The sequence below is a fragment of the Lactuca serriola genome, chromosome 4 (genome assembly GCF_051521515.1).
Source record: "Lactuca serriola cultivar US96UC23 chromosome 4, Lser_US96UC23_V15, whole genome shotgun sequence".
NCBI classification, from domain to species: domain Eukaryota; kingdom Viridiplantae; phylum Streptophyta; class Magnoliopsida; order Asterales; family Asteraceae; genus Lactuca; species Lactuca serriola.
The window spans coordinates 2,226,002-2,242,507 of NC_136411.1; the positions used below are offsets into that span (position 1 = coordinate 2,226,002).

At 34.1% G+C, this 16,506-nt stretch overlaps 2 protein-coding genes across 2 annotated transcripts; one reads left to right on the top strand and one right to left on the bottom strand.

Moving 5' to 3' along the window:
• Nucleotides 1-207: 207 nt before the first annotated feature.
• Nucleotides 208-4,263, top strand: LOC145100879 (protein MICRORCHIDIA 7-like). Its single transcript, XM_079038003.1, has 17 exons — nt 208-613; nt 932-1,009; nt 1,100-1,134; nt 1,227-1,308; nt 1,458-1,550; nt 1,640-1,724; nt 1,859-1,934; nt 2,051-2,179; nt 2,256-2,354; nt 2,464-2,565; nt 2,657-2,827; nt 2,914-3,012; nt 3,083-3,246; nt 3,344-3,628; nt 3,717-3,804; nt 3,874-3,996; nt 4,070-4,263. Exons 1-17 carry the CDS (start codon nt 229-231, stop codon nt 4,142-4,144), a joined length of 2,169 nt encoding a protein of 722 aa, XP_078894129.1. The 5' UTR covers nt 208-228; the 3' UTR covers nt 4,145-4,263.
• A 74-nt stretch (nt 4,264-4,337) lies between these two features.
• Nucleotides 4,338-5,619, bottom strand: LOC145100880 (uncharacterized). The gene is made up of 2 exons (XM_079038004.1): nt 5,403-5,619; nt 4,338-5,303 (listed from the first exon to the last, which is right to left on the bottom strand). The coding sequence occupies exons 1-2, from the start codon at nt 5,563-5,565 to the stop codon at nt 4,477-4,479; spliced, it is 990 nt and encodes a 329-aa protein (XP_078894130.1). The 5' UTR covers nt 5,566-5,619; the 3' UTR covers nt 4,338-4,476.
• Between the last annotated feature and the right edge of the window lie 10,887 nt (nt 5,620-16,506).

Genomic DNA, 16,506 nt, shown 5'->3' on the forward strand with positions numbered 1-16,506 from the left:
CACAATATAGTTGGCGGTTGCCAAATATACTCGGGATTCATTGTGCACGTAAGCAACAGTTTCGATCGATTTCGCTCCCTATATATAACCCTTGATCTCCCGCTTTTTTTGCACATCAATCACAAGTCGGAGGCAAGCCGAAGAAACCCTCTTCTTCACTTTGCGCGCCCACCCTCTTTCTTTCTGTTTTTCTGCGTGCGAATCTTGAAGGGTCACGTAAATTTAGCCATGGAGGTGAAGATGATTCCTGAATCCACTGCAGTTGGAGACGGAATGCGAACAGTTTCGACGAATATGGGAACGATCGACGTTCTGGATTCTAATCGGGGTTTCCATTGTTATCATGGCGCTGACGTTATGGACGAGAATAACGGGAGGCCAAGTAAAAAACCGAAAATCGAAGAACAAGTAGTTGAATATGCATTGCCTGTAGGGTTTCTTGATCCTATTAATCCCGACGAACGCTCGTTGGTCTCTGTGCCGCAAACGCAATCCATCTTAGAATACCAAAACACTAATCTCAAGGCTATCGTTCCATCTATGAGCAAACAGTTTTGGAAGGCAGGGGATTATGAGGTTTCTGTTCACAATAGAGAATCCGTAGCACACCCTGGTAATCGATTTTCTTAAGGATTATTAATCTTTCGTATGTGAAAAAAAGTAGTAACAGAGGAGAATTAAATATTTTGACGGGCATGGCTCAAAATCATAGTGTTGCATGAGTTTGTTTTGTTATGCATTTGATGAACCCTTGATTCTTTGTTTAGTTGATAGTTCTTGAAGAAGATTGTCAAGTTATTGTAGCCCTAGGCATTCAGTAGAGTAATTTAATTAATGGGTTTCTTTTTTAATTTTTTCTTTTGTAAGTACTTGTTAAAAATTAAACCTTGTTCATGCTGACAAAGATGTAATTTTATTGTAATTTGTACAGCAGCTGGTATGGATCACGTGAGGGTTCATCCCAGATTTTTGCATTCAAATGCTACCAGCCACAAGTGGGCATTAGGAGGTAATTAATTCCTAGTTTTATTGACGAATATTGTATAATGCATGGTTCTAAAACTTCAATGTAAACTGATGTTTGATTTTTATATTTTAGCTTTTGCTGAGCTTCTTGACAATTCTTTAGACGAGGTATATAAGATTCTAAACTCTTTCTTGCTGCAATTTAGTTTCTGCAAGTCCTCTGATTTTAATTTTTCTCTTTGACATGCAACTAATTTCAGGTGCGCACTGGAGCCACTTATGTTAATGTAGATGTGCTGAATAATGAAAAAGACATTGGTAGCAAGATGTTACTGATCGAAGGTACATCACTGCTTCTGGAGTTATCATTCATACATAACTTCGAGTTGAAGATATCAACAGACTGAAATTCTGATATATAATTTTTGTTTAGATATATTTTGTTTGTTTTTCTTTTAACTAAAAAGGTGTTGCTTGATTTTTGAGGGCAGATAATGGTGGTGGAATGACTCCTGATAAATTGCGTGGATGCATGTCTCTTGGCTACTCTGTGAAAAGCAAGTTGGCCAACACTATTGGTCAATGTGAGTGTAGATTTATGTTTTTTCTGCAATTCAATATGTTCACATAAATATATAATCATTTTTTTTTTTAACAATTTAATTTGTTTTAGATGGGAATGGTTTCAAGACAAGTACAATGAGGCTTGGAGCAGATGTTTTAGTATTTACTCGTTGCCCAGGACAGGATGGTAGAAGGTATAGAATTTGATGATGGACGTTTAATTATGATTTGAGCAATTGTTGTATTCTTTTTATTTTTATTATGAGGAGTTTCTTATCATTATTGGTAAGATCAAAACTAACTTGGTTTGACTGTTGTTTTTTGTTAGTCCAACTCAAAGTATCGGAATGCTATCATACACATTTTTAATGGAAACCGGAAAGGAAGATATTGTGGTTCCAATGGTACGTACAACCCTATTTAATTTTGTTTCTATATATCCATGAAATAATTATAGATGTATATAACACATGAATCAAGCAAGCTCCTTGTAATATATATTATATTATTGTGTTTTTAGATTGATTTTGAAAAGAGAGGAGATGACTGGGGAATGATGGTGCGATTCACACCTGAGGATTGGAAAAGAAACATGGAGACACTGGTCCAGTGGTCTCCATACTCGACTGAAGAAGCTCTCTTACAGCAGGTAATCATGTTATTGTTATTTTGTTTTAGAAATGTAAGCAGAATCAATACTAAATCTTTTTCTGTTTCACTTGTAGTTTGATTTCATCAACATTCAAGGCACACGCATCATTATATATAACATTTGGGAGGACGAAGAAGGACAATTAGAGCTTGATTTTGACACTGATCCACATGTATGTATATGTCTATGTTTATATAATATATACTGTAATTAGGTGTGTTTTTTCTTCTTCTTGGTTTCTCTTTTAACCTAAATGAGCTACTCCTTTCTTGAATTGACAGGACATCCAAATCAGAGGGGTCAATCGAGATCCCAAGAAGATTGAGATGGCGAAACAGTATCCCAACTCTCGCCACTTTTTAACTTACAGGCATTCCTTAAGAGTATAATTTCTCCCACTAACAATCCATTTATCTATATATGTATATTTGCATATAATATGTATAATTTATCTTTTTTTTTTTACTTGTCCAGAATTATGCAGCAATTTTATACCTGCGCATTCCAGAGGGCTTTAGAATCATCCTTCGTGGAGAAGATGTAATTCATCATAATATAGTTGATGATATGATACTAACTCAGATGGTTACGTATAAGCCAACACAACCATGTCCTGAATGGACAACCACAAGGAATGATCAAAACGTATCAACCCTAAATCCTTAAGTAGTACTATTTAAGTATTATTTTAAAATTAGGAATTTTAATTCTACTCTTGTTTTTCCACCTAGCAGATGGTGGCTGTGGTGACTATAGGTTTTGTGAAAGATGCAAAAGACCATATCGATGTTCAAGGGTTCAATGTTTATCACAAGAACCGACTCATTAAGGTTTAATTGACTTTCTCCTTATATAAATGATCGGTGTATATATGTTTCCTAATTTTAATTTGTGTGACAGCCATTTTGGAGGGTTTGGAATGCTGCTGGAAGTGATGGTAGGGGAGTTATAGGCGTATTAGAAGCTGATTTTGTTGAGCCAGCTCATGATAAACAGGGGTTTGAACGCACAACTGTACTTTCAAGACTTGAGAATCGATTGGTTGTCATACAAAAGAAATACTGGTTTTTTTTTTCTTCTCTTCATTTATTATTTCTCCTCTCTCTCACACACACACCCACCAAATTCAATCTGCCAACAAAATTTGACTTTTTTGTTTAGGTCTACGAATTGTCAAGAAATTGGGTATGCTAAACGTTGCAAGAGCAGTTCAGATACAAAATGTAGACCTTCAATGGAAGATAAACCGGATGTTCAAAGTGATGCTAGAGCCCCCAAGTTGAGGCCCATCAGAAAAGTTGAAGCATCAACATCTGAGGAATCAGAGTTTCCAGAAATCATTACAAGTAGATCACCAAAAATTAAATGTAAAGAATCAAAAGCAACTATGAATGGAGACGACACCATAGCCAAGTTGAAGGAAGAGAATCTGCAACTCAAGAAGAGGTTTGTTTTTTTATTTATTTATTTATTTGGCAAGGAGAATTTCACCATTTACTAATTATATGTTTGTTGTTATATAATTGTTTTGCAGACTAGAGACAAGCGAGGGTGTGATGCTCAATGATTTGTTATTGGATCTGCAATCTGAGAAAGACAAGACTATTTCTCTTGAAAATCAAGTAAGTAAAATTTCTTTTTTGAAATATGTTTATATAAAATTATGAATGGCAATGGTGGTTGATGGACAGATTGTGAAATTACAAGAAAAGATTCAAGTGCTTGATCAAGAACAAATAAACCTTATTGACATATTTTCTGAAGAAAGAAACCGGCGGGAAGCCCTGGAAGAGACTTTGAGGAATAAGTTGAAGGTATTCCTTATTGTTTAAGGAACCAATTTATAATATGTCCTCAGCATCAGCTATAAATTCTTGTTTCTTGTAGGAGGCCAATGACACCATTGAAGAGTTACAAAGGAACATAAAAGTGCTCAAGAGCAATGGAGTCATAATATGCTAGTTTTAATATCAAAATTACAGATCAAACTCTACTAACACTGCTACGTCCCTAAAGTTTCATCTCTGCATTAATCGCTTCTTAGACTATTAAATACTATCAAAGATGGTTTGGCTTTTGTATTTCTGTCTTCTACTTTTGCGTACATTTATGATTGTTGTTACATTCTTATATGAAGCAAGCATAGACTCCTGAATTATAATCCCAATTGGTTGTAATTATTATAAATGATAAGAAAATACAGAGTTTTTTCAACAAAAGAATGTGACCCACCAATTAATAATACATAATAATAACGAAGCCAGTTTTTGCTGTATGTACATACGAGCAACCAACTAGGGTTGCTGGTTTTGAGGGCTGTTGGGAGAAGGGGGGAAACTTGGTATCCATGTTCTTGGATCTCTTAGATCAAATCCAGGTGGTGGTGGTGGTGGCGGAGGAATGAGAAAAGGGTTTCGTGGTATCCAGGTTCTTGGATCACTTGGATTGAATGGTGGTTGTGGTGATGGTGGATTGGGTGAAGGGATGTTCGGTATCCAAGTTCTTGGGTCTCCTAAATTGAACACCGGAGGGAAGTTTGGTGGTGGATATGGCAAAGATGGTGGCTGTGGTGGGAATTGAGTGGGTGGAAATGAAGGAAAAGGCGGCAGTTGTGGGAACGGCGGCAATTGAGGCAGCGGTGGCAGTTGTGGGAACGGCGGCAATTGAGGCAGCGGCGGCAGTTGCGGGAAGGGAGGGAATTGAGGTAAAGGCCAAGGAAAATAAGGGAGGAAAAACTTTGAGGAGTTGAAAGAATCCGATGACATGATGAGCTTTTGTTGGTAATTGAGGGCACATAGGGTGGAGTTGATCTGAAAAGGTCTATAACTGAGAGCACTCACACTATAAACACAAACATTAGTTGACTTTGATTTGACGGTGATCTCTTTGGTGGTTGTGGACACCCCAGGGACATTGCAGCCTGGAACGGAGCTCTTTATTAATGTGGCTTCACAGAGTGACTGAATGGCCGGACCTTCCACACAATCAACCCCCTCCACCGATGGTATATCCAATCTGTATACACCGTATCTGTTGGTTGTTCTGTTCACTGAAAAACTAATCTGCTCTTTTGTACTTGGCGCATTCCCTTGAAATTTACATTGGACATGAACATCCGCCCCTGTGATTATCTCAACAACATAACAACACAATGGGTATAAATGTAAATTTCAAATTCTAGTACTATAACACTATCTATGATTATTGATTGCTGCTTTACCTGGTAAGAAATAGCTGTATCTTGTAAATAAGTTGCTGTAGCAGACGTCGCAAAACACTGAGCCTGTGACTGTGATGTGGGACGTGGTTGGCTGAACCGCTGCAGAAACCGGTGAAGCAGACAGAGAAACAACAACAAGAAGAAGAAAGAGGATTGGATCCATGGTTGGAATTGGAAATGAAAGAAGCAGAAGCTTCCAAGTATTGTTGTTATGTGGAGGATGCCGGATATGATATATAAAAAAGAATGATAACATTAAGTGGGGTCACGTATACGTATAATCGAGTCCGTGACTGTGAGTAGTTGTTGTTACTTGATAGGAATAAGTGTGAATGTGATTTTAGAAGTTTCATCAATCTACTACTACAATACAAAGACATGTGAAGTCCCCTTTTTGGCAGATTCAAGAACTCAATTAATTCAATGGAGATGGTTTTTATGTATTGGTGGGTGTTTGGAGTATGTTCATGAGATTCTTTTTATGACTCCCTACCAATTAAACACACATCTTCCCAACACCATATTGGTTTATAAATAAAAACATATATTTTAAATATTTCAAGTTAAAGATCCGTACTTCTAAACTCAATATTTTCCTTAACATCTTTGAATACATATTTTCTATTACAACAATTCTAGGATCCATCACATCGTTTAGTGTTAAAACACATACACATCTATATTCAAACAAATCAAACACATTCATTCCAAAATGGTTTCCAAAAGAGCTTTGACTTTCTTGTACAATATTATGTTTTTCTTCAACTTTCTATGCTAAAATGCCCGAAAGCGGTTTGGCCATGCTTTTGCCACGGTGGCAGCCAGCAGGTGAACACCTTTTGCGGTAGAATTCTATTGCACGTTTTCTCTCTCTCTCTCTCTCTCTCTCTCTCTCTCATGTTTGAACGGTCAAAAAGTTGCAATTATTATTATTAATTTATAATCCGTGAGAATTACGGTTATAAAATTAATTAAACTTTCATAGTAAAAACTTAAAATTATTAATCAATTATTCAAATAAATTATTAATTAAGAGACATTTTTTAGTTATATAAAATTATAATCGTTGATTTAAGTAAATACATGGAATTATATTAACTTATAATATATATATATATATATATATATATATATATATATATATATATATATTAATTTTATTTTATTTGTTATTCTAATATATTAATTTAATGTAGTTAGACTGTGAAATTTAAAATTTAAAATTTGAAATGAAAAATAAATTATTAATTTAATGTATTTAGAGTGGGAAATTTGAAATTTAAAATAAAGAATTAATAGGTTGACATGTGGCATGATCCTCCTTAATAAATAAAGGTTTTTTTGTCACATGCTCTCATGAGCTTTTGACACTTGTCATTTTGCGATATTTTTGAAATAAATATTATGCATTTGTCAATTTTTGGTTTGTTTTAATTTTTAAAATTAAAATCATATCTTTATATATGTAAAGTATTAAATATCATATATATATATATATATATATATATATATATATATATATATATATATATATATATATGATATTAAATTGCAATAAATACGTATTTTCCTTTCTTATTTTAAAGTTGTACATTAAAAAATAATTTATGTTTACATTTTAATGTTTAATCTTTTTTTAAATCAATCTGTGTATTACACGGGTCTCACACCTAGCAGGTAACATATAATATTAATGAAGATTTCTAACATTGTGACACTTGTCAATAGGAGAATAAACTTATTCATTTACTAGTTTATAACTCGTGGAACCACGGTTACAAAATTAATTTTATAGTAATAGTTCAAAATTATTAATCAGTTATTTTAAATAAATTATTAATTAAGAGATTTTTTTAGTTATATAAAATTATAATCATTGATTTAATTAAATATGTAAAATTATATCATTTATAATTTTTATTAATTTTTATTTTAATGTTATTAATTTAATGTAATTAAAGTGGAAGTCTTATAATTTAAATTTTGAAATGAAAAATCAATAGGTTGATAAGTGACATGCATTAATTAGGAGAGATAATATGGTGACACATGGCAAAAGAATAATAAAATATGCATTAATTAGGAGGTCTAATAGGGTGACACATGTCAAAAGGAGAATAAAACTATTCTTTTATTAGAAACTAGTTTATAACCCGTGGGAACCACGGTTATAAAACTAATCAAACTTTTATAGTAAAAACTAAATATTATTAATAAGTTATTTTAAATAATGTATTAATTTAAGAGATATTTTTTATTAGTTATGTGAAATTATAATCATTGATTCAAATAAATATATAAAATTAAGTTTTAATATATATTAGATATTTTTTATTTGTGAATTAATGAAAAAAATAATTTAAAATTTAAAATTTAAAATTTAAAATAGAATCACATTAATGAGGAGGTCTAATAAATTTAAAATGAAAAACTAATAGATTGACAAGTGACAACACATTAATTAAAATGTCTAATATGGTGACACATGGCAAAAGAGCTACTCTTTTATTAGTATAGAGATTAGAATAGGAAGATTATTATTATTTTACTTATAAATAAAACCTCACAACCTTTATTTTACTAAACCTAAACCCAATTCTTCTATTTTTCTATATCTATTTCTCTCAAAATCTGTAACATCTTGATTTTCAGGTATTTTCAATTTGACCATTGGTTTTTGAATGATTTGCAAAACTAGTCCCTAATAGCAATTTCATAATTATTTGGGCAGGCTTGCGTACGCTGGGCTTACGTAGCCAGGGTGCAAACCCTAAATTTCAGGGTTTAGACCCTATTTAAGCATCATTATAGCCTCATACCCCTCCTTAACTTCAGCCTCTATTCCTCCTTGACCTCATTTCGAAACCCTAAAGTGTGAGTGCATTTTGAAGCTTGGAGTGTCTTTTTGCTGCCATTTTGCTACTCTTGGTGGTGAAGGAAGAGCTTTGAAGTTGTAGTGTTTCACTTAAGGCCTTGGATCCAATATTTACACTCCCTTGTGCACCTTCTGGAGGTATAAAGCTTTAACATTTATGAGTATTCCTTTTACATCTAGTTTTAGCTTAAAGTTGGCACCTTTTTGTCCCAAATCTTGATCCTTATGAGTATGGAGTGCTCCAAGACGTTTGAGTTGCCCTTTCAGATGTTGTAGGGTGTGTTAAGTCATAAAAATATGATCTTGGACATTATTTGCTTCCCATCCATGATATAGGTTGTCATGATGGGTCAATAAGCTAGGGTTTTTGATGTTAAGGTCTTATTTACAATGCAAAACCATAAGTTGGAAACTTTATAGTTATGAACACCTTTTAGGGTCTAGATCTGGATTTTAGACGAAAGTGCTTAAGGATTAAGCACTTAATGGGTTGAGCTGGTGGCAGCTGCGTACGCTGGGCGTACCAAAGGGTACGTTGCGCGTACGTGGTCAGCCCTTCGTGGTTTGGTCAAACGCTCAGTATGCCCCGCGTACGTGTTAAGTACGCCCAACGTACTCACCGAGTTGACCCAGTTAACTTTGACTTGGATTTTGACCAAGGCTTGACCTAGGGGTATTTTAGGTATTTGGATATATATTCTGAGTTTTGGACAATGTATTTGTAAAGGTGATTGGTATAGTTGATTTTGGAGCAGCGTGTTATATCTACTTTCTCATCTGTCTGTGAGGTGAGTTTTCTCACTATATCCAAGGGTCGAAGGCACCAATACCGGCCCATTATTCAGTATTATAGAATGCTAGCTGCTATGTGATGTATACTTGTTTGTATGATCGGGTTGAAGTGTTGGATTAGTGTCTAAGTCCATAACTATTTTGGTATGTACTTGACCTGATGGTGCATGGTCCTTTTGGGTTGCCTTCACCAAAGCAACTTGATAGGATGAATTATGGAGAGAGAGGATTAATTATGATTTATTAATATATTATGAGAATAATATATTAAAGGAGAAATCATATTGTTTAATTAATATTAGTCAAGAATTAATTTTGTGGCTAAAAGATATTAATTAAATAAAGGGGACTAGAACTGTAAATTGTGTGATAGTTGAATATTGGGCTAATGGACTCCATAGAGGATGGAGTGGACGAATTCTATGGGGAAACCCATTAGAAATCATCCTAGGCCTCTAAGGAGGGAGTCCATGGGTTGCTTAGGGCCTAAGCAATCAAATTAGGGTTTCCTTGTTAGATAACCCTAATAGCCTCACTATTTAAGGATCCCTAGAGCATCAAAAATGTGGCCAAGAGATTCCTTAGGGTTTCTACACGTTTTTGGGTGCCTCATCTCTTATCATTCTTCATCCTCTTGCTCTTGGTGTTTGTGAGCCATTAAAGGAGTGACACTTGTGACTCTAAGCTTTCTAAAGCCATTACAAAGGAGGATTTGAGATTGTTATTGCTCCATAACAATCAAGGTAAGACATAAACCCCAATCTTATCTTAATAAGATTAATTGTATGCTAGATCTAGGGTTTATAAATTTGGATATTCAATTGCATGTTCATTAGACAAACTAGATCCAAAAGCGATTAGAGTTTGCATATACACCATAGGAATGATGTTTTGCTCATAACCCATCAGTGGTATCAGAGTCATGACTGTTTGCTTGATGTATTTGATGCTATTGTGAATTATCCTTGCTTAAAGATCGAAATTTAGCGTTTTTGGGGGCTGAACTCGCCGAGTCCATGGTGAACTCGTCGAGTTCATGCCTGACTCAACGAGTTAGCTGGTCAGAAAGAGGGAAAATCTGGATTTTGTGCTCTTTTGGCTATGGGATAGTTACCAAAACGTTTTTTATTGATATAAATCAGATTTTTATGATATTAGGTGATTATCTTTTTCCAAAATTAAAGATAAATTCATATTAGTTAGATAATTATTTCCTTATATGATTAGATTTAATTATTTGAATTATTTGGTGAATTATCTTGCAAGAATTTGGACTAGGTCAAATTAGATAACCACCAATTAACTGTTAATTGCCTTATTTGAATTTTGTGATCTAGAATATTCTTGACAATGTTTGGAAAAGTTTCAAATTAATCCCTTTAGGTTTTATAGTTTAAATTTGAACTTAAAAGTTTTGTTTTTGAAATTTAAATAAGTTAAACCCTAATGTTTTGAAATGTTTCAAAACTTGCCCTCAAGTTTTAGAATTTAAAAGTTGATTAAAAGTTTAATTTAGAAATGTTAAATTCTAAAACCCTAGTATTGTTTTGAAAATTTCAAATTACACCCTTATGGTTTTATTAATTAATTAAAGTGTATAATTAAAGGAGATTTAATAAACCCATAAAGTTTTGGTTTGCATTTAATTAAATTAAAAGTATAATTTATTAAATTAGACCGCCTAGTATTTTAAAAGTGTATAATACACCCTATATATATATATATATATATATATATATATATATATATATATATATAACATTAAAAGTCTATTATTATTTATGTATGAGTAAACAGTCAGTCTTACCGTTAGTAGGCCTCATTCACGAAGCTGGTCTATAAGGGGTGTTTAAGGAAATTGCCTATAAAATGGCGATTGAATGGGTATCCACTCTTACCCACCGCACTCTTGACTAGTGGAGGGTCGTTAGCCGAACGGGTAGGATAGGACAGAAACCTTCCATTATAAGTATAATGAAGTACAAAAGTAACTAAATGCTTTTACAAAATTCCCAATCTTAGTTACTTTAGGCAAAAGTGAATTGATGCAATTCCATGAAATTACACTTTGTGCCCTTGCGAAGACGTTAGTGGAGCGTGTGTGGTTAACCGACACACTAAATGGTTCTAAGCAAAGGTAGCAAAGGGTGACTCATTGTTTGTCATAGTTCAGTGGAGTGTGTGTGGTTAACCGGCACATCGAATAGGTGACTGTAACATTTGGGGGCACCATGTAAGTTTGCATGGTTATTCACACCCTGTTTTGTGATCCTCGGCATCCCAATCACAAATCGAGGGGCATATCGAGATTTAAACATGCCATTGAAAAGTTCATGGTGGAAATTGGTAAATCGTCATTTACCTACCTTCAAATATTCTGCAACTAGATTACGACATCCCTCTTCTAGGTTGTAGAGTATTGTGTTGGATCCTAGCCTCGATGTTTCATTTGGGTGTCACATTGAGGATCCTAATCAACCTAACTTGAATTTTCTCCCGTTTTGTAGATGTCAAAGTATGACAATTATGGTCCTCCCAAATCTCGTGGAACAAGCTTTCCACATGAAGATGATATTCCACGATTCGATCGGGGAACAAGAAATCATGCTTCACTTCCTCCACCTCCTCCAATTATTCTCCCTAACCCACAAGTTCGATGGCTTGAAAAGTTCAAGCTCACTCAAGCCCTTTTGGCAAGTAAACATCGGAAACCTGTGTGTGTACACGTCTTAGAGATGAAGTCACACACTGATAGGTTAAGGATGTTGGGTGTCGAGATTTCAGGTAAGTTGACTATTGATTGGGTTCTTCAGTCGCTTCCTGAATCATGTAGTGAGTTCGTTAGAGAGTATTATATGATGGATCATGACGTGACCCTCATTGATTTGACCTATTTGCTTATAGTTGCTGAATCAACAATGATTTGGCGTGCTGGTCAAGCAAATTTGTCTGGTAAGTTAAACTCCCAAACTGCAATGGACATCAGAAGTCTAGAAAGAACTAAGTCTATGATTGTCCGATGTGCTGTGCCAAAGGAGTCCATTTGCTTTTATTACCAAGAGAAGGGACATTGGAGACGAAGCTGCCCTAACTACCTGAGAGATCTAAGAGATGGGAGAGTCAAGATGTATGGCTCTACTTTAGGTAAAATCCATTAACTAACTCTTTAAAGTTCTTATTCTAGATTCTTGATACATGATGTGATAAGATTACATTTTGATGTTTTGTAGGATCGAAGAAAAGAAAGGAAGCTTAAGGGAAGAAGTGAGCTGAATCTAATCGTGAAGAAATGGATTTCGATCGCATTGCTTGAAGATTAGATTCTTAAGCTACTACTTGGAGTTAGAATAGATTGCTTAGGAATATGTAACAACATAGTTTTTTAGTTGAATTGCATTGTAAGGACAAATTTTTCCGCAATAAAATAAATTTTGATTTTATATTATTTATTTATCCTTGCAATGACGTGTATGAAAAATTGATGTTTGTAAGTTTCTATTATTAGCAATAATGGATTTGATTCTTAATTATGTTATTTGTGGAAAGGTCAAGAATTTACCAAATAGGGAAAGTTTCTCATCGCCCAAGTTTCAATTGGACAGAAACTTGGAATCATACAACTTGGTTGCACGATGAATGAGAAATTTCATATTTGGAAATTAGACTAATTCATTGACAAAGTGTCAAGTGAAGGACTAGGAGATCGAGTACACAAGGTTGTGTGTTGATCAAGTCCACCACAAGAGTGAAAAAGATATTCGTCATGATTTATTAAAGGTTTAGTAAATAGGATTATACTTATAAGATTAAGTGTAATTCCAAGTTGATTGAAAGAGTTTAAATCAATAGCAGAACGAATAAGAAGAATCAAGTAGGCAGAAAGATAAAAGTTTCTCTATTCTAAGAAGAACGGAGAGTACCTTTTATTATGTTTTATGATAGGTCTTAATGATTAAGAACCATGTCTCAATTGATCCTCTAAGTGAGTCTTAGTGCAATTGTATGTATGAGAAGAGGAATCAAGAATTGAAGAAATGGTTAAATCAAGAAGTCAATCATACTTCGTTCCAATATCAAGTCTTAGAGTTAAGATTGTGAATTGAGTGACAAGTCTTAAGAAGGTTTATAGCATTCATCAGATGTGGAATTTGAAAAAGGTTTTCTTATTCTTGCACATTTGAAATTGGAAAGTTGTGATGTCTTGGATAAGATAAAGACCAACTAGGACCAATTTTGTGAAGTGTTTTGTCTTGATAAAAGCTACACTAACTCTTGAGGATTTGTTTGTCGAGAAATGTTTATTGACAAAAGAATCTTATATGTCAAGGAGTCAGTGGGAGTCTTAATGGTCTTGAAAAGTTTCAAGAAATAATCAAGAATAAACCTTATCGATCATCACTAGCACACGACTTGAGGTTTACAACCTATCGTGTTGACATTATTTTGTGTCATTCCAATTGAGTTAATTATGCATGTGAGTTCTATGAGTTCTCATTTGAACGCATAAAAGGCAAGCACCTTGATCAATGAAAAGTACATTGATAGAAAAGGGTGAGCTGCTTAACTACTTGGAAGACATGGTGGGCACTCGTGTTACCATAAGGCAAGAAATCAAGATTGAGAAAGTTCAGTCCATATGAGTTTGGATTTGTCGTAAACTTTGGTTTTGACAAATTCGCATGGATAGGAGCACATACACCATTAAAATCTAAGTGTCATAAGATTCCCTCCTTCATGAAAATGACTGTGAGGAAATGCTTTCACTAAGAGAGATTTTAAAAAGATAGTGATTGTGAAAATTGTATTCTCGAATTCGATTATGATAACGGTATCCCTTTCCATAATTCGAATTATGAGATTTGGCAATTAGTCTGAATTGTTTAGACACACATATGAGCTATCTAAGGAAAAGGTGTATAAGTTTAAGAAGTTTAGATAAAAGATTATCAAAGCATTAGGTATTATAAATATGAACTTCAGAAATTCAATAAGTATTGTTTTCTGGAAGTTCAGTTGTTTTCTAAAACATGTCAAAGCTAGTGGGAGCATAAGTGTTATGCTTATATGATAATAATCATCATGATAGTGGGAGGATAAATGTTATGCTTGTATGATTATTAAGGCAAGTATTGCAAGTTAGCAATATTAATTATAGAAAACAAGAGTTATACTTTGCAAAGTCGTAAGGGTTGAAAAGTTGTTTTGCTATAATTAAGGGAGAGAATATTGTACTTCGTTTCAAAATCTAAAGCTTAGATTGAGAAATTTTAATAAATTTAGTCAAAGGATACATAGTGTGTTCTTAAATTTCGATTATGATTATGGTATCCCTCTTCATAGTTCGAATTGTAAGAATGAGACACATAAAATATTATGGCAGAAGATTGATAAAGTATCATATCTTTATGTAAGACATTATGCATCGTGTCCCATACGCTTCGGGTATAGGATTGATTGCCAATGCTATTATATTTGACCATTCTAAAGTTTTCCAAATGTCTAGCGCATTTAGAGGGAAAAAGGACTAGAATCGGTTTTGACTAAGATAATTAAACAACTATCAAAGGACGATCCAAAGCTCGCTGAGGATTGGTCGCTTGTGAGTAGTTGGAAGTATGGTATTGGATGACATTATTATGAATAGATAAGATTCTATTAAGAATGAATTGTCATATGGAAAATATGGAAATGTTTCCATATTGGGAGTTGGATATTGAGAATCTATATCTAGATTAGAAACTTTTATGCAAGAAGGATGTTCAAAGGAATGTACTTTGAGTGAGAGACATCATATCAATAGAATTGCTTCTGATAGAGATTGGCCAAGTCTTGATGATTTTGAGCTATGACTTTACGAAAGAATCATTGCATAAAATGTTAGAATCTAGCATATTCTGTAAGTGGCAAGAATTTGATATTCTTATGCTTATGATAAGGATTGAGAGTTGTGAAATGAGTATGATTGTAAATATGTTCATTTGATCTATTTCACAAAGTAAGGACCATAGGTAAACATTGTGTGCATGCTGAGAGCATGGGACAAGTGTAGTAATAATTCAAGTAAGAAGTTGATTACCCGAAACAACAAATAATGAGTAATCAATATGGTGATTAAATAAAATGTTTTATTTATACCCAAAGTTTGGGGCCATATGGGATTAGTATTATTCTTGTGTTTCACTTTGCATGTTTTGACTTCCTGAATAATTAAATTGGTTCAGAACAATCAAATTATTCGAACGGACCACAATCGTTCATATGTTGGAAGTAGGTATGAATGAAGATTGTCGTGAATTGGTGTGTGGATTGTCTAACGTGTATTAGACATAAGCAAATGTTTGCTGCAACGTTCATGAGTGCTTATGAATATGATTTGAGCATTGGATTAAACCCACGCTCACTTGGATCACTTCATGGATTTTATCACGAGTGATTGGTGAGACGATGATATCTTATATTCTTGAAATCGAGAAGTGTGAGTTGTATCTTGCGAGTCGGTTACACATTGATAATATGTAAACACACTAGTAACTTGGTTTCATAAAACATATTGTTGTGTGTGATTCAGTGAGTAAGTGCAAGTGAGCATTGAATCAAAGTTTATCCGTTCCTTTTATCCAAAGTGGGATGAAAGCGATATCTGTGGGCCCCTCGATGATTTAGTGATGACACATAAGCGCTTGGCCAAGCCAGGACTAATTTGAGGTGTTTAATTCTAGTCTGTTGCCAGTCGTCATAAATCGGAAATCGGGAAACAGTATAGAGAGATTGATTGAAATCCATGTCTCATGTCTATACGATATCTAAAATGGAGGAATATATGATCCTTTTATCTAAAGGACACGTTTCTGATAAGATCAGAGTTGACAGCGGTTTTTGAAAGCTACGATTGCAGATTAGGATCTGAAGTCATACGCAGAATAGTTATTAGACTTATCCAAGTGGGAGACTGTTGGATTAGTGTCTAAGTCCATAACTATTTTGGTATGTACTTGACCCGATGGTACATGGTCCTTTTGGGTTGCCTTCACCAAAGCAACTTGATAGGATGAATTATGGAGAGAGAGGATTAATTATGATTTGTTAATATATTATGAGAATAATATATTAAAGGAGAAATCATATTGTTTAATTAATATTAGTCAAGAATTAATTTTGTGGCTAAAAGATATTAATTAAATAAAGGGGACTAGAACTGTAAATTGTGTGATAGTTGAATATTGGGCTAATGGACTCCATAGAGGATGGAGTGGACGAATTCTATGGGGAAACCCATTAGAAATCGTCCTAGGCCTCTAAGGAGGGAGTCCATGGGTTGCTTAGGGCCTAAGCAATCAAATTAGGGTTTCCTTGTTAGATAACCCTAATAGCCTCACTATTTAAGGATCCCTAGAGCATCAAAAACGTGGCCAAGAGATTCCTTAGGGTTTCTACACG